This window comes from Pan paniscus, chromosome 17 (genome assembly GCF_029289425.2).
Source record: "Pan paniscus chromosome 17, NHGRI_mPanPan1-v2.0_pri, whole genome shotgun sequence".
In the NCBI taxonomy this organism is placed as follows: Eukaryota; Metazoa; Chordata; class Mammalia; order Primates; family Hominidae; genus Pan; species Pan paniscus.
The window spans coordinates 48469165-48491333 of NC_073266.2; the positions used below are offsets into that span (position 1 = coordinate 48469165).

At 36.0% G+C, this 22169-nt stretch overlaps 1 protein-coding gene and 1 pseudogene across 2 annotated transcripts in view; one reads left to right on the forward strand and one right to left on the reverse strand.

Annotated features, from left to right (window-relative positions):
• Window positions 1–2160: 2160 nt before the first annotated feature.
• DSC2 (desmocollin 2) overlaps window positions 2161–22169 on the reverse strand; it is a 36572-nt gene continuing 16563 nt past the window's right edge. Inside the window, exons 8-17 of one of the 2 annotated variants that reach the window (XM_003830261.6) lie at window positions 19143–19277; window positions 18394–18579; window positions 16248–16504; window positions 15999–16141; window positions 10835–11059; window positions 7775–8011; window positions 6921–7045; window positions 5087–5344; window positions 4492–4537; window positions 4272–4405 (exon numbers count right to left, since the gene is read on the reverse strand). In XM_003830261.6, coding sequence (XP_003830309.1) covers window positions 4502–4537; window positions 5087–5344; window positions 6921–7045; window positions 7775–8011; window positions 10835–11059; window positions 15999–16141; window positions 16248–16504; window positions 18394–18579; window positions 19143–19277 — 1602 coding nt within the window. In that variant the 3' untranslated portion in view covers window positions 4272–4405; window positions 4492–4501. Of the gene's footprint in view, window positions 4406–4491; window positions 4538–5086; window positions 5345–6920; window positions 7046–7774; window positions 8012–10834; window positions 11060–15998; window positions 16142–16247; window positions 16505–18393; window positions 18580–19142; window positions 19278–22169 lie in introns of both variants that reach the window. The other variant, XM_003830260.6, reaches the window with a different exon arrangement.
• Window positions 8665–8777, forward strand: LOC112437820 (small nucleolar RNA U13; annotated as a pseudogene).

Below are 22169 nucleotides of genomic sequence, written 5' to 3' on the forward strand. Positions count from 1 at the left end.
CATGGGTTTATCAGGATGTAACCCCATCGTAAGTCAAGGAGCATCTGTATTTAAAAGTGATTTTGTGTTTAGAATTTATCCTCTAAAACCCTATAGAAAGCTCTTAGGCAGAATGGCATGATCATATCTGCTCTTTGATGGCCCTTGAAAAAAGAGAATAGGGAAGAAATTGGAAGCACAAACACCATTGGAGCTGAGTGATGCTGAAGATTTAATCTGGGGTACTGGCGGGGGGGAATATTGATCAGGAATGAAGTGAAGAGTGAGAACAGCTGACATAGGGTACACCTCAACCTCATGAATGCTTGGATTGGGAGTAGCAGAAGCAGAAGTTCACTCACTAGTGTCCTGAAGTTCTTTCACATCATCTGAAGCTTTTTAAAAACATGCATTATGCACTTACTATGTGCCGGGCATCGTGTGATGTGTTTTACAGGCATTAGCCCACTCCTTACATCCACCGTGTCTTGACTTGCATTCAAGTGTGTGGGTGGGGAGAGTGGTTGATTCATCTTGCACTTTCTCATAGAAGCACAGTCCTTCTAGTCTCTATTTTAAAAGGCTACATATGACTGCACTGGGAAGGCATCAAATGACTACAGTACAAACAAAGTATTTAATGAATGAAATTGTGTCTACAATTCTCAAAAGTTTGGCAGTTTTTGGCAAAAAATAGAGGATGCTATGGAAAGAAGAGAGAGGAATCAAGGATTCTCTGTTTCAAGCCTAAGTAAGTGGAAGAAGGGCACCATTGTGTAAGTAACTCAGGAGAACCTGATTTGATGTGGTAGTATGTGTTTGTCTTTTTGCATGAGTTTAAAGTGCTAGGTTAACAGGGGGCTTGCAGAGGAGCTGATATAAGAGCTGTAGGTTTATATGGATATCAGGTAACTTCTTAGGGCTTTGAATATTTAAGGAGGTGAAAAACAAGATGATTCTAGGCACAAAGAAGGGAAAGCATTTTCTTTTGGAGATGATACTAAAGGGGCTGATCAGAGCAAAGTCAGTCGTCAAGACTTCAATCTGGACTCCAGGAATGGAGATGGAGACAAAAGGGAAGCCTGTAGTCAAAGTCAGATTTGGCAAAACAGAATTGGGATCCAAGATAAAAACAGTCTTAAGATGGGAATAAAGAAAAAGTAATGATTGCCAGGAGCCCCCAGACACACACTGCATGGAACAGAAGATCTTGCTGCTTTTCATTTGCGGAAGAAGCACCAGCCATTTCTTCGGGAAACTCTTTATGATTTTGCCTCCTCGAGAATTTTACCTGCCTTTTCAGTTAAGCATCAAGATTTATCACACTGACTTCTGGCTAGGGATGAATAAGATGTAACTGGCTGAATACCGCAAATGAAAGACCTGGAAGCTACTATGAGCCATGAAATTCCCAAAGGCCATCACTGGTGAAATACTGGTCGGGCTTCTGGGAAAGGTGAATAAGAGCATCATGGCAAGATGTCAGCAGTAAAGCAGAGTGGAGACTGAAGCTAAATTATTCCCAACTCAGGCGTTGTCTGCTCATAGAACAATAGCAGTGGCTAAGGTACATGATTGAGTGCTAACTCTATGCCAACTCTTTTCATGAATTAACTCTGACAAAGCCCTGTCAAGTAGACTCCTCTACCCTCCTCAGTACAGGTCCTACAAGTAAGGAAACTAGCACAGAAAGGTTAAGTGACTTCTCAAATCCCACAGCTAGTAAGGATAGAGCCGGAATTTGCATCAAGACACTCTTACTTGGAAGTCTTAGCACTTGGGGTTACTATGACGACTGCCAAACAGCCATGACCTCCCAGGCAAGTGACTGCTAATGTCTAGCTGGACAGCTAGGGAAGAAGCCAAGGAAGGGATTGACAGGGAGAATCTAAAATACACATAATTTTCATAGGGTGTTAGAATTAGTGCCCATTTTAAGAAGCGGATGTTCTGCTTTTCATCCAATTTGAACCTAACAGTTTCACAGTGTTTCAAACCAGGCAATCCCATACGAATGCCTCAGCAATCTTTGCACTACGTATTCTGAAAAACTGAACATACAAGACCCAGTCATCAGGTGATCATTATGAAGAGACATGTTCTACAGTGAAAAGAAAAATCTTTTCAGTATCTTATTGTCTTAATTGACCTTTTGTTAACATGAAATGAATTGTACATGTGACTTGTTTAAAATCATTTATTATTATCAGGAGTGCCTTTTAGGTGGACCACTCTGTATGACTCTCATGCTTCAAAACTACTTTTTATTCAAGTGACTTACAATGGCCCTAGGAAACAAGTTCTGTTATTATCCCCCATTTTAAAATGATGAAAATGGACAAAGCAAAAGCAGGCAACTTAACCAATACCCCATGGCCTCACAGCCTTTAGAATAGTCATATTATATAAATATGGCAATAACAATGCACTGAAAATGTCTCCAAAACAAACTCTACATTTTAAAAAATGTATAACAGGAATCTAAGGAAGGGGTCTTACTTCTCTAATTCAGGAAGTGTGAAATCCCTTAAACTCATATCAGACCTGTGATGAACAAACTCACACTAAGTTTTAAAAACTGCTTAATTTACTTTATCATGACTAGTAATATATAAGAATTTTGTATATACTTTATTAAAAATAACTTTGGAAAACTATTTTTGCCTGATCAGCAATAAAACTACTGATAAGATAAGCTGGTTATCAAATAATTCCCCAATGTTAATCTGGCAAATAATTGTTATAACCCAATCTTGTGAATTGAAGACAGGCACATTATAGATAATCAAAAATATTAGAAACACATTTAAAATGTCCATATGTTTAGTATACATAGAAAATTCATTGACTAAAATAAGTCATGAAACATGGACTGGAATTTTGTGAGCTATTAAGTTTCATTTTGTTTTACTGTTTTAAAATTTAAATAGTTTGGCTCATTTCTATATTTGTTAAAATTGTAATCTTAAAATATTAAAAAAATAACTTTACAAACACACAGATATGACTAGCCATTTTATCTAAGTTATAAAATAGTTACCCCAGGGAGCCTTCAAGATCCCTGTATTTTAAAGCTTATTTCAAAAACCATCACTACTTCGCATTTTTAAACTGCATCCTTGCATTACAGAACTGTAAATGTGTAAATATCCACATTCCAATTCTAATTACACCATTCTTGTTGTTAACACAGAGCACTGCTTCTAATAAAAGCATGGCATAGTTCTACAGTTTCAATAGCAAAATTAAAGGTTTTTTTGTTGAAGAGATAATGAAGCAATCACCAAGATATTTGAAACAACAAAGTTAACATTACAATGATTTCAAGAAAAACTAAGAATATATACACTTACAGAAAACAAAAAAAGGAATAATTCACTTTATGAGAGAAGAAAAGAGAGACAGATTTTTTAAATATTTGGATTCTTTAGACCGTATGGAAATTAAAAAAAAAAAAAAGAAACAGGAGAGAGAAACAGAAAGGGAGAGAGAAACAGAAAGAGACAGAGAGAAAGAGAGAGATGCTACTTGACATTTTAAAGACCAAAAACTTGCAGTAGTAAAAATACATTCTGAAAGTATTTTAAAACTTAAATTTCACTGGCAAAAGTAGGTAACAGAGGAGACACAGATTCAGTGCAGGATTTTATATACAATAAAACCTAAAACTAAACTCCACCAAAATGAAATTGTAATAGTCAATGCCTGGCTAGAAATCTCCCTTTGCACAATGAAAAGGTCACATTACAAGAATAAAATAATAGCAAGAATGCAGTCTACACACTTTAGATGTTCAGGAAAACAACAGTTTCCAAGCACCACATGAACACTTAATTAACTGGAGATAATGTTAAAGCAAGGTCTCTACAATTTTCCATTAGGTTGTGCTTCAAATAGTCTATAATAAGGACTTGAATTAATTACATTTTATTGCACTATAAATTGGCTGTTGTCATTATACCCAAATGTAACAAATAAGTCAGACTTTAATTTCTCTGTAGACCTCCTTGGATAGAAGATAAGTAATTTAAAAATATGTAAAAACCAAAAAATTTGTGTACTTGTTTATAGTGTCTCTCTGTAAATGTGCATTTGACCAAAGAGATTCCATCCAAATAATGAGAGAAAAACCCCCACAAATAGCATCTTCTGCTTTAAAAACTTCTTGGTTTGTAATTTTTTTAAAAGTCATAAAGCCACTGGCTTTCAGAGACTTATTAGAACACACTCATCTCTTCATGCATGCTTCTGCTAGTGTCTTAAATTTGGGCTCCAAATTATCCAAAAATTCAAGCCCATCTTCTTCTTGTCGTTCACTGCAACAACCTACAGACCCAGCCACCGATCCTCTTCCTTCATAGTTATATGTCAGGACATAGTCTTGGGCATGCTTGTGATTTTCATCTTGATTACACAGATACACTTTCTGCCAAGGGGAAAAACACAACGTTTTTATTATTATTATTTTAAACACCAAAATTTACTAACATAAAAGTAATTGCTTTGATTTACCTTTCATTGTTTAATTTTTAATCAGAGTGTGTCCTCTAATGGATTCCTATACATAAAAAATGCACATGATTGGTCTGTTTCATACATGACACTATAAATTCAGTATAGCATGTTTCTAAAAGTCACGCATGTGGCAGCAAGTATACAGGTGTTCATTTTACATAGTCATTACTTTCCCTTTCAAAATTTTAGCTGAAAGTGACATGCATCCATTAAACTGAAGACAAATTGATGTGGGCTCAGTTCTTCCCAGATAGACATAGTGACAGTACATGCTGGTCTTGCTGGTACCACATTTTTGGTTTCTAAGGTACAAGTTGTCAGATGGGAAATATTAGCACAAAGCCATGAGACAGTAATTTAAATCTCATCACACATTATTTAGTAATTCTTTCAATTAAAAAAATAGGAGGGGAAGTAAATAACCACTTAAATCTGAACATAACTAAATTAAAATTGAGGAAAAATAATAGCTTTCAATTAGTAGCATTAGTAGATTCATAATTAATTGAAAATTATAGTCAGAATCCAGTTAGTTATTTATAAAGTTTAAAGGAAATTAAAATAGATTCGTAGGCCACTTAGGAAAACTCACTTCACCAAGACGGGGCTGAGTAAAACTGTGCCACTCCGAGTAAGTGTATCTGCAGTTGTCCACCTCCGTGTGTCCTCCCCTGCAGGAGTCCAGGGTGTGATGGTGGCCAGCCCCCCGGCAGGATTCCGAGGTCTGGTGTCCTCCTTTCACCATTTCGATGGTCTCCTGACCTCCGTTTTTGACTCCTGATCCCACGGCGCCACAAACTCCCTGAGCAGAAGCGCCCACAGTTTGGGTTGTGAAGCCATTCGCAGAATACTGAAATGAAAACAATTTGCATTAGGGATAATACAGAGAGGAACACAAAATTATGAAAAAGAACAACATCAAGCGGATAATGCCTTTTTTTGTGTGTGTGCTAGAAGGTAAGCTCTCTGAGAGCAGGAACTAAATCTATTTTGTCAATCCTGCATACCCAACTATGGAAACCCCATAATTTAACGTAGTAGCCACACAAGCAAACTGTCAAGTGGTTGGTACCTGGAGATAAATTAGGAAGCTTGAGGTATATTCCTTCTTTAAAAATCTCTTAGAATACCTGCCCATTGTGGTGGCTCATGTCTATAATCCCAGCACTTTGGGAGGCCGAGGCAAGCAGATCACTTGAAATGAGGAATTCAAGACCAGCCTCGCCAACATGGTGGAACTCCGTCTCTACTAAAAATACAAAAATCAGCTGGGCATGGTAGTAGGCACCTGTAATCCCAGCTACTCGGGAGGCTAAGGCACAGGAATCGCTTGAACCTGGAAGACGGAGCTTGCAGTGAGCTGTGATTGTGCCACTGCACTCCAGCTTTGGCAACAGAGCCAGATCTTGTCTCAAAAAAAAAAAAAAAAAAAGCCTCTTAGAATACTGTACAACTCTAATTCTTCAATCCTTCCTACATCTCACACCTCAAAATAAACACTGTTGTCTCACATATACTTACTCTGCTTAGTTTAAATTAATTCCCTTTTACCTAACTAAAGCAGAAACAGAAGTAATGATCAATATTTCCATTTAGTATCTAATTCAGTTATACTTCAACTAAATCAAAAAGAATAAAACTATAATTACCATAAAAATCTTAACTGCAACAATAAACCCTTGCCATCTAAATATATATGAATAAACTAGGCAGGGAAAATAACAAGAACACCAAAGCTTTGGCCACTAGTTATTTATGTTGCATTTTTGGAAACTCTAATATTATTTAAATTTTATTTTTTCATTACCTTCCTGGATACTGTCATGCTTTTGTTTTCTAAATCTTTCTTGCCCTAGTCATCAATTACACTTCTTATAGGGTATTTACTTGTTCCTCTTCCACATATTGAGCTAGAAAGCAAAGTTGGAGAAATGGCCACTTGCTAGCATTGCTAGTTCATATATTTGGCCTCAGGCTGTTTCCTAACCCATATTAGAGCCAGAAAGAATCTATTAAAGTTCTTCCCACGATGATCAAGGCTTGTAGTGATTTTATTGTTGCCAGAAAATGTAAAACCATGTTGGTAAACCGTGAATAATTAAAAGCAGCATTTTTACAGCACAAACAGCAGTTGAAATATATACAAAAGACAAGGCTTAAAGTTGAAACCATGAATCATCTGAAGTAAAAATAACAATGACATACTAAAGCATTTTTACTATTAAGTAACACACTACGGCCAAATTTAAATACCATATATCATCATGTAAATCAAAGTCATTTTATCTGTTTCAGGGGACCCATGACATTCTATGGTAAATTGCCTGATACCAAAAGAACTTTTCTGAGAAAAGATCATTTTAGAAGGAATATGCATTATAAGCGAACTCATCCTTTGTATTTATTTAAAAAGCCAGACTACTTACCACTTTGTCATCTCCAGGAGCTTCTGTGTTTGATACAATTAGGTTCTGCTGGGCTAAATCATCAGGAATTACTTTTGGTTGTTTAGATGTCCCAGAAGCCCCACAGACCAGCGTAAACAGGATGCCTGGAGGAAGAAAGAAATATACTTGAGTTTATCATAAAATAATATGAAGTTATAAATGTACAATGGTTAATACACAGATAAATCATAAACTTAAAAGTGTATATTAAAAGAAGACAGCTTTCCTGGATTGCTTGTGTCAAAGCAGTATACAATAGAAAAGTTTAAATAGCATATCTACTTAAACTTTTAAACAGATATGCTATAATTATGTTACAAGTTCTGTTTCTACATTGAATTTTATGTCTATAATAACTAAGACACTAGAACTATACATAAATGCACTTAAAATATGTAAATTAAATATATTTATATATTAAATAAAAATACAGCTACATGCAAATGATCAGCTATAGGAAATAGCACTGATTCTTAGAATGTGTCTTGAAAGTTGCCAGGTGTGTTGGCTCACGCCTGTAATCCCAGCACTTTGAGAGGCCGAGGTGGGGGGACCACTTGAGGCCAGGAGATAGAGACTGGCCTGGCCAACACAGTGAAATCCATTTCTACTAAAAGTAGAAAAAATTAGGTGGGCATTGTGGTGCACACCTGTAATCCCAGCTACTCGGGAGGCTGAGGCATAAGAATCACTGGAATCCAGAGGCAGAGGTTGCAGTGAGCGGAGATCACACTACTGCACTCCAGCCTGGGCTCTGTCTCAAAAAACAAAAAGTGTCTTGAAAGTTACTTTAAAGGGTATTATTTGAATTCAAGAAAGGACTTAAGACTTACAAAAGAGCAATGCTATGCCCAACAATATTGCAAGGATGGCCCACTTTCCAAGTTGTACTCCTCCACCGCCAATCCTTGGATCTACACGATGTGTGCAGTCATTTTCGGTAATGCAGTCACACAGTGTAACATCCAATGAAGTGACACTAGACATGCCAAGTCTATCTCTCACTGTTATAGGTACTACATATGAGCCAAATGGAGGATCATTCTGATAGGAAAGACGTGCTGCTGTATCTGAAAATATAAATAAATAAAACCAAGCATTATACGATGTCACTGATTTCTTCTGAACATAAATAACTCATTATCAGATAGCTATATTTTCCTAGAAACAGATATTCCTGATGGGATGGCATAGCTGCTAGAAGATTCTAAATGTGAATGGATAGAGTAGTTCTAATCTATACCCATTGCAAACATATTACATATAAAAGTTTGTCTATGCTGCCTCTTAAACAAAGTCTTTTGGCTCTTGTAATAATATATTTTATTCATGTGTAAACAAATCCTTCCTATCATAACTAATAGACTTGTTAATAGATTAGTTTTTACCATATCTTGAAAATATTTAATTAAACCAGTGAGTGTACATTTTCTTTTATACATGCTTCATCGAAGTAATAGTCTGAAATTCTGGATGTTTTCCTTTACTTCATTTTCAAAAATTGTGCCAAATAAACATAAATACTTGTGACTTACTGTCAGAGACTAATTCTGACAACTTAAAACACCCCTGACAGTGACTACATTAGCAGGTCATGAGTCACACAGCTGGAGCTACATCTCCTGGTCCTAAAGGACAAAGGGACCAACTGCACATGTCTTAGTTTTGATGTAGTTTTCTTAGATAAAGGCTAGAAAATATCTAGAACCGAAAGCCCATACAGATTCTTTTATGGCTTTTATGGTGCATAAGCATGATGATAGGGTTTTTATGCTCATGTGTGAGACGCACGTCTCTCAAACCTTATTACGACATCAGTACATTACCTGTATGACTTGAATTTAGAAGAAGAAAAAAACAATAAAAAACTAAAAAAAATTTAGAAGCCAATACAATCTTGGTTTTGGAGACTAGATATACTACTACTCTAAATGCAGATACCAGGTCCCATAGAATAATCCCTCTCCCACATAACTGCCCAGTATGACATTCGCATTTTCTGCACAGTATTTGAAGCTCTAAATACAAATTTGAATGCGTGGGTAAAAACACATTGAATTAAGTCCATCTTAAGAGAAGCCATGGTTAACCTGTTAAGTCTATTTTGTAAAAAATTATAATGAGACTAGGAAAACCAAAACTTATAATTCCTAATGTGTCATGGTGTATTACATGCATTATCTCATTTACTCCCCCAAAAATCCCATTTTAGTAAATTGATGCTCAAAGACAATAAATAGCATGGTCAGATTGACTTAACTAACAAACAGGGAAGAACCAGCGTTTGACACTAAGCTTAACTGACTTCAAAGCCTCTTTAGGGTATATTCTTCTTAAAACTTGGGTGTTTCCCAAGCTTATAAGTGATTACCCAGACAAGTACATCTTTAAAATAACAAAGATGTTGACAAACATACAGCTGCCAAAGTTTTATTTTGCTAAGTAAGACTATTGGGGAAAAAAATGTCCACCTTCTATCAACACTATTTAAAAATTAATATCATGACACCAAATAAGTAGAAAAGAAAAAAATCTAAGAATAAAGTTAATTCTTCCTCCCCACCCCAAAATAAACTGATAACTCCCCGATACACACACACACACACACACACACACACGCACACACAACAGAATATTGTTTAGAAAGCTGAAAATCTTGTTAGTTCACAGAGCAGGATCCAAGACATAGTAGTTTAGCTTATTTCTATAAGTCTTCATTTTTCTTTTCCCCATCCTGTTCTCCCTTTACGTTCCCTCATAACCTTTCTTTTCTAATTTGTCATAACAGGAAATTGAGGGATATTCACTGAAAGCATGGGGCTGAAAAACATTCAAGGGCATTTAAAAAGCAAGCCTCATTCAGTGGTTCTAGAGTCACGAAAGCTGGTAGATCATGACACCATGGTCCATAGGCAGTGTGAGCAGGAGATGGGGAACACGCTGAAGAGTTACGGGCCAACTAGGGAATGAGGCAGTGGTGATAATGTAGACAGGTTGCCTTCATTTTTGCCATACTTATCACTGTAGATCCTTCTGGGCTAAAGACAAAAGTACAGATGGGGAACCAAGTTAGGGGAGAATCCCAAGGAGAATACAATAGACATGAAATAGTCAGAAGTCAATAGAGTGGCAGAGAGGAGAGATAACGTGGTGGACACTGTGGTGTATATCGGATCCCTTTTCAAAGAAGGACTTGCATCCCAGCTGCTTGGGAGGCCATCAGCACCTTCCGGGATTGTGCCTTTTTGCCATGGGCAGCCCACATACACTGATGGAACAATAAGAGAGAATAGGGGATCGATTCAGGACCACTCTGAAGGCCCATTTAGCTCAGACTCCCCCTGGGGTTCACTGAGGTTGTCATTTGGCTTGTGCTGCAGCTTGACTTCTCTTTTTGCCCAATCCTACTTCTCCTCCTTTCAAAGCTACTGATCCCAAGCAAATTCCTTAGTCATCATTCTGCTTGAGATGCCCTGCCTCAGGGTCTGCTTTCTGGAGAGCCAACCAGTAACAAATGAGGACTCCCTTATGACCCAGGAAACTATAAAGAAATCTATGCCAGTGAGAGGTACACAAGTTAGGAAATGACTGCATTAGACCAAGTCTAAGAGAGAGAAAGAGAGAAAGAGAAAAAAAGAGAGAGAGAGTGTGTGTGTGTGTGTGTGTGTGTGTGTGTGTTTGGAGTAGGAGTGAGAATTCACAACACACCTAAGGGAATCTCGGCATAGGATTAGAGACACACTAGAGAGACCTACTCCCAACACACAAAAACTGAGAAACTTTCATTGGTGGTTCCCACATGGTGAATTTTCTCCTATTTCATACAAAAAAAAAAAAAGTATCGCAGACATCCTGATGTTGAAAAGGACAAAGCAATTTTCAAAAATATATACCATTAATTGCTTTCAGTCTCCACATTCTCTGTACTTCTGAAGTAGAACTCTCCAGACTAAAGTCAAAGGGTGGGCCATGGATAGGCTCATCAGGATCAACCGCAACAATCTCCGCAGATGACATGGTGGGTTTGCAGATGATCACTGTCTTTTTAGGTATGAATGGGCCGTTATCATTCACGTCTTGAAGTATAATGCCCAGTGTCCCCGTACATGTTCTCCCTCCTAGAAAAATGAAAATAAAAATAGTTTTTCTATGTTTTGAGTTTTCACCACAAAAGTATGCACTGAACACATTGAAAAATATTTATTAAGCACCTATAATGTAGAAGTTACAATGACAAGCAGTCACAAGCTATGTCCTCAGGGAATGTTACAAGAAAAATGGTATTACTTTCATATGGGTTGTACAAACAATGACTGCTAATAAGATGTGTTTATTCATTCGCTAAATTATTACTGCATTTTATTAGAGGCAAGTTTTGGCTGATTTGTGAGAAGAGGAAGGAAGAGAGTATGAATGAGGACACTTCTGGTATATTTAAAAGCACAAGGAAATTCAAGGAGATGGAAACGCACGTTATACACACCCGTGATCTGGAGACAATGACTGGGAAGGTAGATAGGTAGAAACTGACACGGAAGCAGGAGCTAAGGGTCTTTGAAAGCCAGACTAGGGAGCTTAGAGTCTGTTGGATAAATAGGTAGCACTTAAGTTTTGGAGCAAAGAAATTGAAGTTACATATTTGAAAGATTGTAACAAAAATAGTACATGGGAATATTCAAAGGGCAGAAGACTCCAGGAGTAGCAAATTACTTGAAAACTGAAATAATCACTGTGGGTTGTAGCCTAAGTAATTCATCTATCTGTATATTCAATAGAAACTTACAGGATAGACGGGGCACAGTGGCTCACGCCTGTAATCCCAGCACTTTGGGAAGCCGAGGTGGGCAGATCACCTGAGGTCAGGAGTTTGAGACCAGCCTGACCAACATGGAGAAAGCCCATCTCTACTAAAAATATAAAATTGGCCAGGCATGGTGGCACATGCCTATAATATCAGCTACTCGGGAGGTTGAGGCAGGAGAATCGCTTGAACCCGGGAGGCGGAGGTTGCAGTGAGCGGAGATCACACCACTGCACTCCAGCCTGGGCAACAAAAGTGAAACTCCGTCTCAAAACGAAGAAAAGAAAGAAAAGAAAAGAAAGAAAGAAACTTATAGGATAACGACTTTATATAAAGCACTGCATTGGAAAATCTGGGGGATTCAAAGATGAAACAGCCATGGACCCACGCCACAGATTAGTAATGCAGTTGTGAAGTCTGAAACTGAACACAAACCCAGGAGTTCTGTTTCTAAATCATTCATTCTTTCTGTTTAAAAAGAAGGCTTTTGACATTACAGGTGGAAAACAGAATTAAAAAACCCTGTGCCACCCACTGCCTGGGGCTGTGTCTTATATGAAGCTGCCAAGCTCGGGAAGCTCTCCGAGCACAGTCCTGAAGTCACAACCTCAGCCAGAGCACCTGCAGCACAGCAACTAGACTCGTGATAGAGCCAGCGTCATCATGGGTCAGGAGCACTAGGCCACCAAGTTAAGAACTTGTTCTAAACCATGGGCCACAGAGAAAGAGCAGGTGAAGGCAACTACAAGACTAGTAGTTAATATGGGCAAAGTGGGAGAGAGGGAAAAAACAAAAACAGAAAGCAAAGCAAACCCCTCTCATTTAATATAAGCCTGCAAACTAAAATTCCCAAATAATCAAGATTAACACCAAGAAGGAAAACCAACAAAAGCACCAGTCAAAAGATTTATTCATTCTATCCAAGACGTCTCTGAAACAGGTATGTTTAGAATCTTCAAAGACATAAAGAGGGGTAACCAATTAAACAAGAATGAAATTACAGCTCAAATTCCAGTAGAAAATAAACAGCAACATTTACCTACCAGGGATTCTAAAAAAGAGAATAGACAGAATGGCAGAGAAGCAATAGTTAAAGAGATTAATGGCTGAGAATACTCCAGAATTAAAGAAAAACATGGCTTTTCAGATTGAAAGTATTTTCTGACTGCAGAACTAGACAAATATAAAAAAAATCCACGGCATACACATTGTACTAACACTGTAGAACTCAATTTAGGGTACTATAAAAGCTACCTAAATATATTACCTACAAAAGGACAATCGTTAATTGACAGAACAAGAAGCATCAGCAAGAAGAGATACCAGAAGATAATGGGTTAATAGCTGCACAGTGCCATGGGAAAGAAGCTGTTGACTCAGAATTTTAAACCAAGTCAAAGTGTCACCTAAGTATGAGGCCAATATTAAAATATTTTTCAGAACAACAAAACTGAGAGAGTTTAAAATTCACATTCCACAATTGAAAAAAATATAGTAAAGGATGTACTTCAGCAAGAAGAAAAAAGAACTAGGAGAGAAAACAATGAGAAGCAGGAAACAACGCAACTACCTTCCATTTTTGGACAACTTCGAAAAAGAGTATTTACATTAGAAAAAGGAAGCAGGTAGATAATATATATTTCATGTATCCGGCATATGTTTCTATTCATTAGAGCAGAATAATTTCTGTCCCTCAACTTGTCCTGTTCTCATGCTATGTGGTGTTACCTTGCTCTCTCTGAAAATTGGGACTGCTGGTTGTCTTGAACATTTGTTTCCCTTTGAGTCCACACACACAATTGAGAGCACATGCCTTACATATTGAATCTGGTTAATTGTGCTATCTTTAAAAACTGAACTCTATAGTGCTTGCTCTTCTACAACTGGGATAAATGCTTCAATTTCCTTCCAGTAGATGTTTACAGTTGCTCACTGATTAAACTCCAATCTTTTTTTGCACATTGTGATTAATACTGACATAGAAGAACATTTAAGACCTCAGATATCTAATCCACTGTGTTTCATAACTGTTTTTCATCTGCTGATGAGTTATACGTACTGTTTTATTCATTGGAATGTCAGCATAAAATGCTCATCTTCTAGTAATAATATAATTCTACATGGACAAAGGCTAATTCCAAATATGAAGTCACATGAGGTGCACTATCCATGGTTTCACGCTTTATGTGCATGACGCTCTTCAGTCAAATGTTTTAAAATAGTTGCAAGTAACCCCATTCTAACAGCTGGAATAATACAATAGAAACATTAATCTCAAGCTCAACTAGATAGAGGTGATTTCTGGGTAAAGCTGCCAACACAATTTAGATTAAGAAGTTAAGAAGAAAAGATAAATTGAATTTAAAGCTTAAGAAATATATATGTTTAGGAGAGGGGAAGGCAGTTAAGACCAGAAAGCATGCAGGAATGTGTGGGCAAGTTTAGACATAGAAGCCTTGAGAGAGAGTTTTAAAAAGAGGAAGCAATTGCTGCGGAGATGTAGGAAGGCAGGAAGTGAGCACCAGCCCAAGACAGCAGTATCCATGAGGAGAGGTTTCCATTAGGGAGTGGCAGGGAGAACCCAAATGAAATTAGCCAGTATAGATTTTAGAAAAAGGTTTTTCAAAAAATGACACACTTTTGTATGATCTCATTTCATTCAATTCACAAAGTAAATGCAAGTGGAATTACTGATTCACAGTTCTCTCACACAGAGTAACACAATGACTCCCACCCTCTTCAAAAGAAATGAATGGGAACAGCCTCATTACACATTTATTCTATATCACAATGATGATAAGCAGTGCCCCATCTCAATTCCATAACAAATATTTGATCTCTCAATCACTTAAACTCCTCTGCAACAGACGAGAATGTAGAATAAAATTATAGGAAAAATTTCTAATTTCAGACAGCAATTTTTATCTCAACTGTCAATAAACTATTTCCAAGTGCCGTTGAGTTTCATGTTTTTTTTTTTTCTTTTCATTTGCCTTTGACCAACAAGTATTTCTTGGCAAAAAGACATGAGAATCTGAGGCCTTAAAGGACAGTCTTTAATTAGTTAAAGACAAATCAATAATGATTACAACTTTAGCAATTTAACAAACTGAGTCATTTCTCATTAATTTACAGAGAACTGGAATACATAAATCATCTTCCAAAATCACTTCTAAATTCTAATTTTGCAAGTTATAGTATAATAATTTGTTTGTTATATTTAGCATATTTATTTTACAAAGACACAAGTTCAAATTCATGTTATAGAAATTATATTTTATGCACCAAACGCGTCTCATAAATAATCATCATACTCATATTTCTCTCAATTTTATAGAATGCACAGAACATAATTTTACATTTTATATGATTATATGAATTCATAGTGGTTGTCTCTCTAATTTTATAATATACTATTTATTTACCATGATCATAAATATACCATGATTTATTTTTATATAATGTCTTTAATCAGAATTCTAACCCCCAAGTATATTGTTAGCTTCCTGTAAAAAGTTAGAGCTGTTTTCCAGGACTGCACTGTGTAAGTATGTTTTCCAGGACTGCACTATGTAAGTATGTTCTCACTTTCCTACAAAGTGAACACTTTAAGCGAAATAAGTAGATAAATTGAAACAAGTTTTGTTTTTGTTTTGTTTTTGTTTTTGTTTTTGTTTTGAGACAGAGTCTTACTCTGTCGCCCAGGCTAGAGTGCAGTGGCGCGATCTTGGCTCACTGCAACCTCCACCTCCTGGGTTCAAGCAATTCTCCTGCCTCAGCCTCCCGAGTAGCTGGGATTACAGGTGCATGCCACTACACCCAGCTAATTTTTAATATTTTTGGTAGAGACGGGATTTCACCATGTTGGCCAGGCTGGTCTCGAACTCATGACCTCAAGTGATCCTCCAGCCTTAGCCTCCCAAAGTGCTGGGATTACAGGCATGAGCCACCACACCCAGCTGAAACAAGTTTTACTAAAATAATTTTCTCAATTTTTAATAATTTTAACTTTAATAAATTATGGTCTCAAGTGTTTCTAAGAGTACATTATTTTATAATTACATCTAAAACTGAGAAGGCTATTAGAAAGCAGACATGAGTTAATAAATTACAGTAAACCTCTTACTTTATATTATCATTGAGAGATATGAAAACAGAGTGCATGTACCCAGCTTTAAAATGTATACTGTTGGCTTAAACACTGAAGATGTATGTAGCCAAGGAAGTATGTAGCTGGCTTAAAGACAAATTCTTACCTTGGTCTGATGCAAGGACTGTAATATTATATATGCCATTTTTGATGGTCTCTGCCTCTCTATCCAGGCTTCTGAAAACTTTGATTGATCCTGTATTTTCATCAACGGTGACCCACCCTGTTGGATCAGTTAATTTCTTATACCTGTTGGTAATGATGAATTAAAATAATAAAATTTATCATATGCTAAATTATAATAACATAACAAAATAAGCTATATATTTTAAAACTAAAATAGAATGGTAAGTACCTTATGCCACTGCTACTTCTTGTTTCTGGGTCATATGCTTTATATCCATTGCTTGTTGTTCCCACTTCTGCATTTTCTTTCATGCGAACAGTCTGTATTGGAGGGTTACACTCAGGGCCCTCATCCTGATCTTCTACATTAACAGTAACTGTTGCTGTGCTCATGGCTGATCTTGAACTAGCCTCTCTGGAAAATGGAGCTTCATTAACTACACCAATTTGCAGGATCACCTGTTGCTTTTCTTCATAATTCAAAGGCTACCAAAGCAAATGTGTTGAAAAATCAGATGAACTCATTTAATATCTCGCAATGCTAACGAGTATATATAATGTTAGATTTGGAAATATGTTAAGTGTCATGTTGGGAATAACCACGAGAATATGAAACATATATCCAGTGATATGGTTTGGCTCTGTGTCCCCACCCACATCTCATGTCGAATTGTAATTCCCAATGTTGGGGGAGGGACCTGATGGAAGGTGATTGGATCATGGGGGCGGATTTCCCCACTGCTCATGATAGTGAGTGAGTTCTCACAAGATCTGGTTGTTCAAAAGTGTGTAGCACATCCCCCTTTGCTCTGTCTCTCCTGTTGCCATGTGAAGATGTGCTTGCTTCCCCTTTGCCTTCCGCCATGATTATAAGTTTCCTGAGGCCTACCTAGTCATGCCTCCTACACAGCCTGTGGAACTGGGAGTCAGTTAAACCTCTTTTGTTTATAAACTATCCAGTCTCAGGTAGTTCTTTATAACAATGTGAGAACAGACTAATACACCCAGAAACCCAGTGGTGGTGGAGACAGAGGAGTTCTCCCACTGATTCAGTACTTGGGTAACGTTGGAAAAAAAAAAGGACAGAAAATTGTTCTTCAACTGCAAATTTAAGATAAGTAGTATAACAGGTATTGATGAAGATTTCAGAGAGTATTTAATGAGGGTTCTTGGATATTAATACATGAGATACTCCTTTAGGGGATTCACACTATAAACAATAGTTATTTACTACACCATAAATTTTAGGACAGCTTGTCTTACCCTCCTAAGATGAATAAAATTATTTGTACCTGGTATGAGGAAGAGAAAAAAATGGGTAAATTTTTTTAAAATGCTTTTAAGAGGAGCAGGACAAGAAAATACAAAGCTTATGGGCATCATATTTTCTTTTTTTATGTGTGCCTTCCATTCCAGTTCCTGTCTTAAAGACGGGAACACATTCAATAAAAGGTTTTATTTTATCTTGCCTGATATGTAGTTGTAATGAGAATTAGTGAAACCATGTCCTAGAAGACAGAAATTTTTTCAGGTCTTGGACTTCACACAGATAAATTTCCTTCTGAGAATACCAAGGATTAGGGGAGGGGTTAGGTGAAGAAAGAGACAAGATTTAAAGGAAATTTCTCTGCTATTTTAAAATAGAGAAAATAATATAAAAACAGCGGCTGATTTTCATCATTGTAAGGAAAATGGATTCATCATTTCTTAATCCATGCTCCTTGTGAATATATACAAAAAGAAAACGGCATAGACCCACTGTAAAACCACGTTCTGGTTAAAGATGCAGCAGAAATAAGTCTATAAATTTGTCCAAGGCTAAAGGAGCTCAGATTGCTTTATGCACTAACTCTGGCTGCTGAAATAGTATTAGAAAGAAGTTTTAGAAGTGTTTGCATCATTGAATAATTGAGGATTTTCATTCTGAACCTGGATGCTAAGGATGTAATATATACTGAATATGATGAACAAACCTACGAATAACCTCTCCATGGGGCTGACCAAGAGTAACTCTTGATTTGGGAAATTCAGTAAGTAAATAAAGGCTCCTTGACCCAAACACAGAAAAACTGGGCTAGGAAAAGTCCGGCACTGTTCCAGGGGCATCAAAGCTGTGCTAGTTTTTGAACCATTTAAAGATATTGGTTACAAAATAGATATTGTATTATATGGACTTTTAAAAAAAAAAATACCTAAACAAAAGATTATCAAAAACTAATATATTCTTTCCATTGTATATGAAGAACAGAGCATTTGCATTTACTTATATACCTATTTTATTCCTACATTTATCAGAATTCCTTTCTTTCCATTAAATTCTAGCATACTATTCTATGATATTATAAACTACAAATAATGTTCTAATTTATTCTTACCTTAACTACACAAAGAACTCCTTCATTGGTTTTGGCATCTGTTACAATTTTAAAATTGCCATTTTCATTGCCCTTTAAAATGGTATAATTAGCTCTCCAGTTAGCAGTATTCACTAAGTCCTTATCCTCAACAGTAACTCGTAAGATTTCCACATCAACTGTATTTTCTTCCACTGATGTCACATACTAAAATAATAAAAGCGAACAAAAAATTTCATTAGTAACTCTCACAAAAATTGAACAACATGTGAAGTAAATCCTACTCTTCTAATTTCCAAAGTACTATGTTTACATGATTTTAAACCCTAGCACTATACAACTTTTAATGTCACTGGGGCACTTCATTTGAAATCATGAGGGGTGGATGGGGATGTGCATCTTTTTCTTTTCCTTTTTTTTGAGACGGAGCCTCACTGTGTCGCCCAGGCTGAAGTGCAATGGCCCAATCTTGGCTCACTGCAACCTCTGCCTTCCAGGTTCAGGCGATTCTCCTGCCTCAGCTTCCCGAGTAGCTGGGATTACAGGTACCTGTCACCATGCCCGGCTAATTTTTGTATTTTCTGTAGAGACGGGATTTCACCATGTTGGCCAGGCTGTTCTCAAACTCCTGACCTCAGGTGATCCGCCTGCCTCGGCCTCCCAAAGTGCTGAGATTACAGGCGTGAGCCACTGCGCCAGGCCAGAGATGAGCATATTAAACGATTAAAACTGGTCTATACATTTTTCTTTAATTAATATCATACACTTACAGAAGTACGAGTAAATGTTGGCAAGTGGTCATTTACATCATCAATGTTAATGATACAAGTTGAAGTTGTCTGTAGACCAAAATACTGACCATCCATGTCTTGTACTTTTATTTTCAACTGGTACTTGTCAATTAACTGAAAACAAAAAAAGAATTTAATTATTGGGGGAAAGCACCAACATTATAATTGAAATCTTACTTTACACTCCATAATTTTTTTGCACTAAGAATTTAAGAAGTGCATTATTACATTTCATAGCATTCATGTATTAGAAGAATTTTCTCTCACTAGTAATTTTTCTTTTCTTTTCTTTTTTTTTTCTGAGACGAAGTCTCGCTCTGTTGCCCAGACTGGAGTGCAGTGGTGTGATCTTGGCTTACTGCAACCTCTGCCTCTCCGGTTCAAGAGAGGCAGGAGAATCACACTAGGAATTTTTAATCAATTTATGAAAATTGAATAGTTTCTCAAATTTATAGTGCTATTAACTTACAGAATATAGAATCAATTGGTTTTGTCTTTATTCAACAGAAAAAGAAGAGCTATTTGCCACAAGTGCATTTAAAATTGCCTGGTAATTAATCAAAACCTTTATCTCCTAGCCAAAGTACATTCTTATGTTCAAAAAAATAGACAGCAATGACTCTTACAATAGTCTTTTAACAAAACAATAAAATGAAATTTCTTCCTGCAAAAAATATAGATTTTAAGGGTTTATGTTACATTTAAGAGATCATCTAAACTGACATGAAGATAAAGGTCTGGGGCTATGTAGGTTTTTTTCTTTCTGTGGAAAATAGAATCTGGCTCTTAAGACTTTCAGTTTATCAGATATTGTTGAAAACTCATCACTACCTTAAAAAATATTTTTAAACATCTGAAGCATTTAAATATTTTAAAGTGTTTCTCCTTATAACTTTCATTTATCGTAAGTGATTGAGATATGGGAGAATTAAAAACAATACAGTAATAATGCTTTCCGGACTGAGCATTAGGAGACTTGGGTTCTATTTCCAACTCCAAAAATAAGAGACACAATCTTGGGCAATTGGAAAATTCCCTTTGTCTAGGTTTCTTCTTCTATAAGATGGTGATGCTTACCTTTCCTACCTAATTTATCTCTTTTCATAAGACAAAATAGCATGTTAAAATCTATCCTCATCTTCTACCTAGAATGTTCACCCTTCTCTTACAAAGATTCTCCCCTTAATTCCATCATCTCTGAAACTTTCTTTTCCTTAGGCATTATCTAAAATAAAACTAAAGTTTCTCTTGATCTTCCTGCTTTTAACACACATAATTTTCCAGATTTACTCCTCCCTCATAACCAATCACATGTGTAGACTTGAAAAATAATGGCCTTATTTCAACTGAAAAATTTTAAAACATCATGCTACTGTACTTTCAAGAAGGAATACATATTTTGTTCGTAGTGAACTAAAATTTATTGGAAATAATTAACTGGCTAATGAAACAAGGAAATGAAGTTTGATACCGTAAGTATTAACTTATGCTATCTTCAGATGGAAGAGAAATTCTGATGTTTAAAGGGACTAAAAGGTTGTAGGCAACTGAAGAAAACCGGAATCCTGAGGTCAAAAAGTTACTAGAGAGCACCACTGGGTAAACTCCTTCACTGGACAAGTGTTTTCAACTGATTATTTCAGAAGAATCTATTCAAAGAAAAGCACTTCTGTGATTGTTTGATTTAGGAGCTGAACAAGCTGTTGAGTTTTTGCTTTTTTTTTTTTTTTCCATAGAACGCTATTTTCACATAGACATCTATGGCTATGCAGACTATAGTTTTATGAAAGTATTTTGTAAAACATAAAGTTAATCTGTCACTTCAGGGAAAACAACTATTTGTTGCCAATGATAAATTGGAGATTTCAAACAAAAATGAGAAGCTTGGAAAACCTTTATCAACCAATGTGATATCAATGGAAGTAAAGAGGTGATCTTTTTGATATTATTTAATGCAATGTGTCAATATTTGGAAGCTCTGCATTACTTGGTGAACCAATATTTTCCAAATGACCAATGCACAATATAGAATGATGTATTGGTAAAATGGTCACTCACAGTGTAAGATAGAGCAATGGATTTTAACGTAATAAAGTACAAAAGGTCATTGTTGAGGATTCAGAGTCCACATTACCAAAAACATTTAGGAAACTAACTACTCCTTATCAAGTTTTCATGTAGTATCAAGGAATAATATCCACAGTGATCTGTAATTATCATCAAAATACTACTCTCTTTTCTAATTTTATATAATGTCAGATTGCCTTTATATATGCTTCAGCTAAAACTACATATTGTAACAGACTAAATGCAGAAGGAGATATGAGAATCCACCTGTCTTAAGCAAAATACTAAAAACATTTGGAAAAATGCGTAACAATGTCATTCTTCCCACTAAATTGTACTGTTTTGGAAAATGTACTTATGTTGTAAGTACAAAAAGAAGAAAAAGTGTAACAATTTTTACTGTTATTTTATAAGAATTTTAACTGTTAACATGTAATTAATTTATTATTTTTAATATTTAAATTAATATATAATTTAAACTTTCCTTAGTTTTAAACATTAACAAGTAACATAGATAAATATAACCTAGATAAATAAAAGATCTTTGGGATTTTCAACAATATTTAACACTGTTAACAATATTCAACAATATTTAACAATATGTAATAATGTCAAGCATTGGTCTTGAGACCAAAGCTTTTGAGAACCACTACCCTAATCCATGAGGGATAGAGGAAGGAAGAGAAAATTAATCTGAAGATTTAAGACTTAAGAATCAAATAAAATACCTGATAAACATCTATTACTATATTTTAAGATTAAGGATTATAAATATAGTAAATAAGGACACAGAAACTGCTATAAGAATTTAGATGAATAATGCTTCAGGGAGGAGGTAATAGTTGAATAACTAAGTGAATGAATTACTAAGCTAGGGTATTGCAGTAGAAAGAGACAGAATATAGATTTAAAACAATCTTGGAGGTAAAAACATGCTTT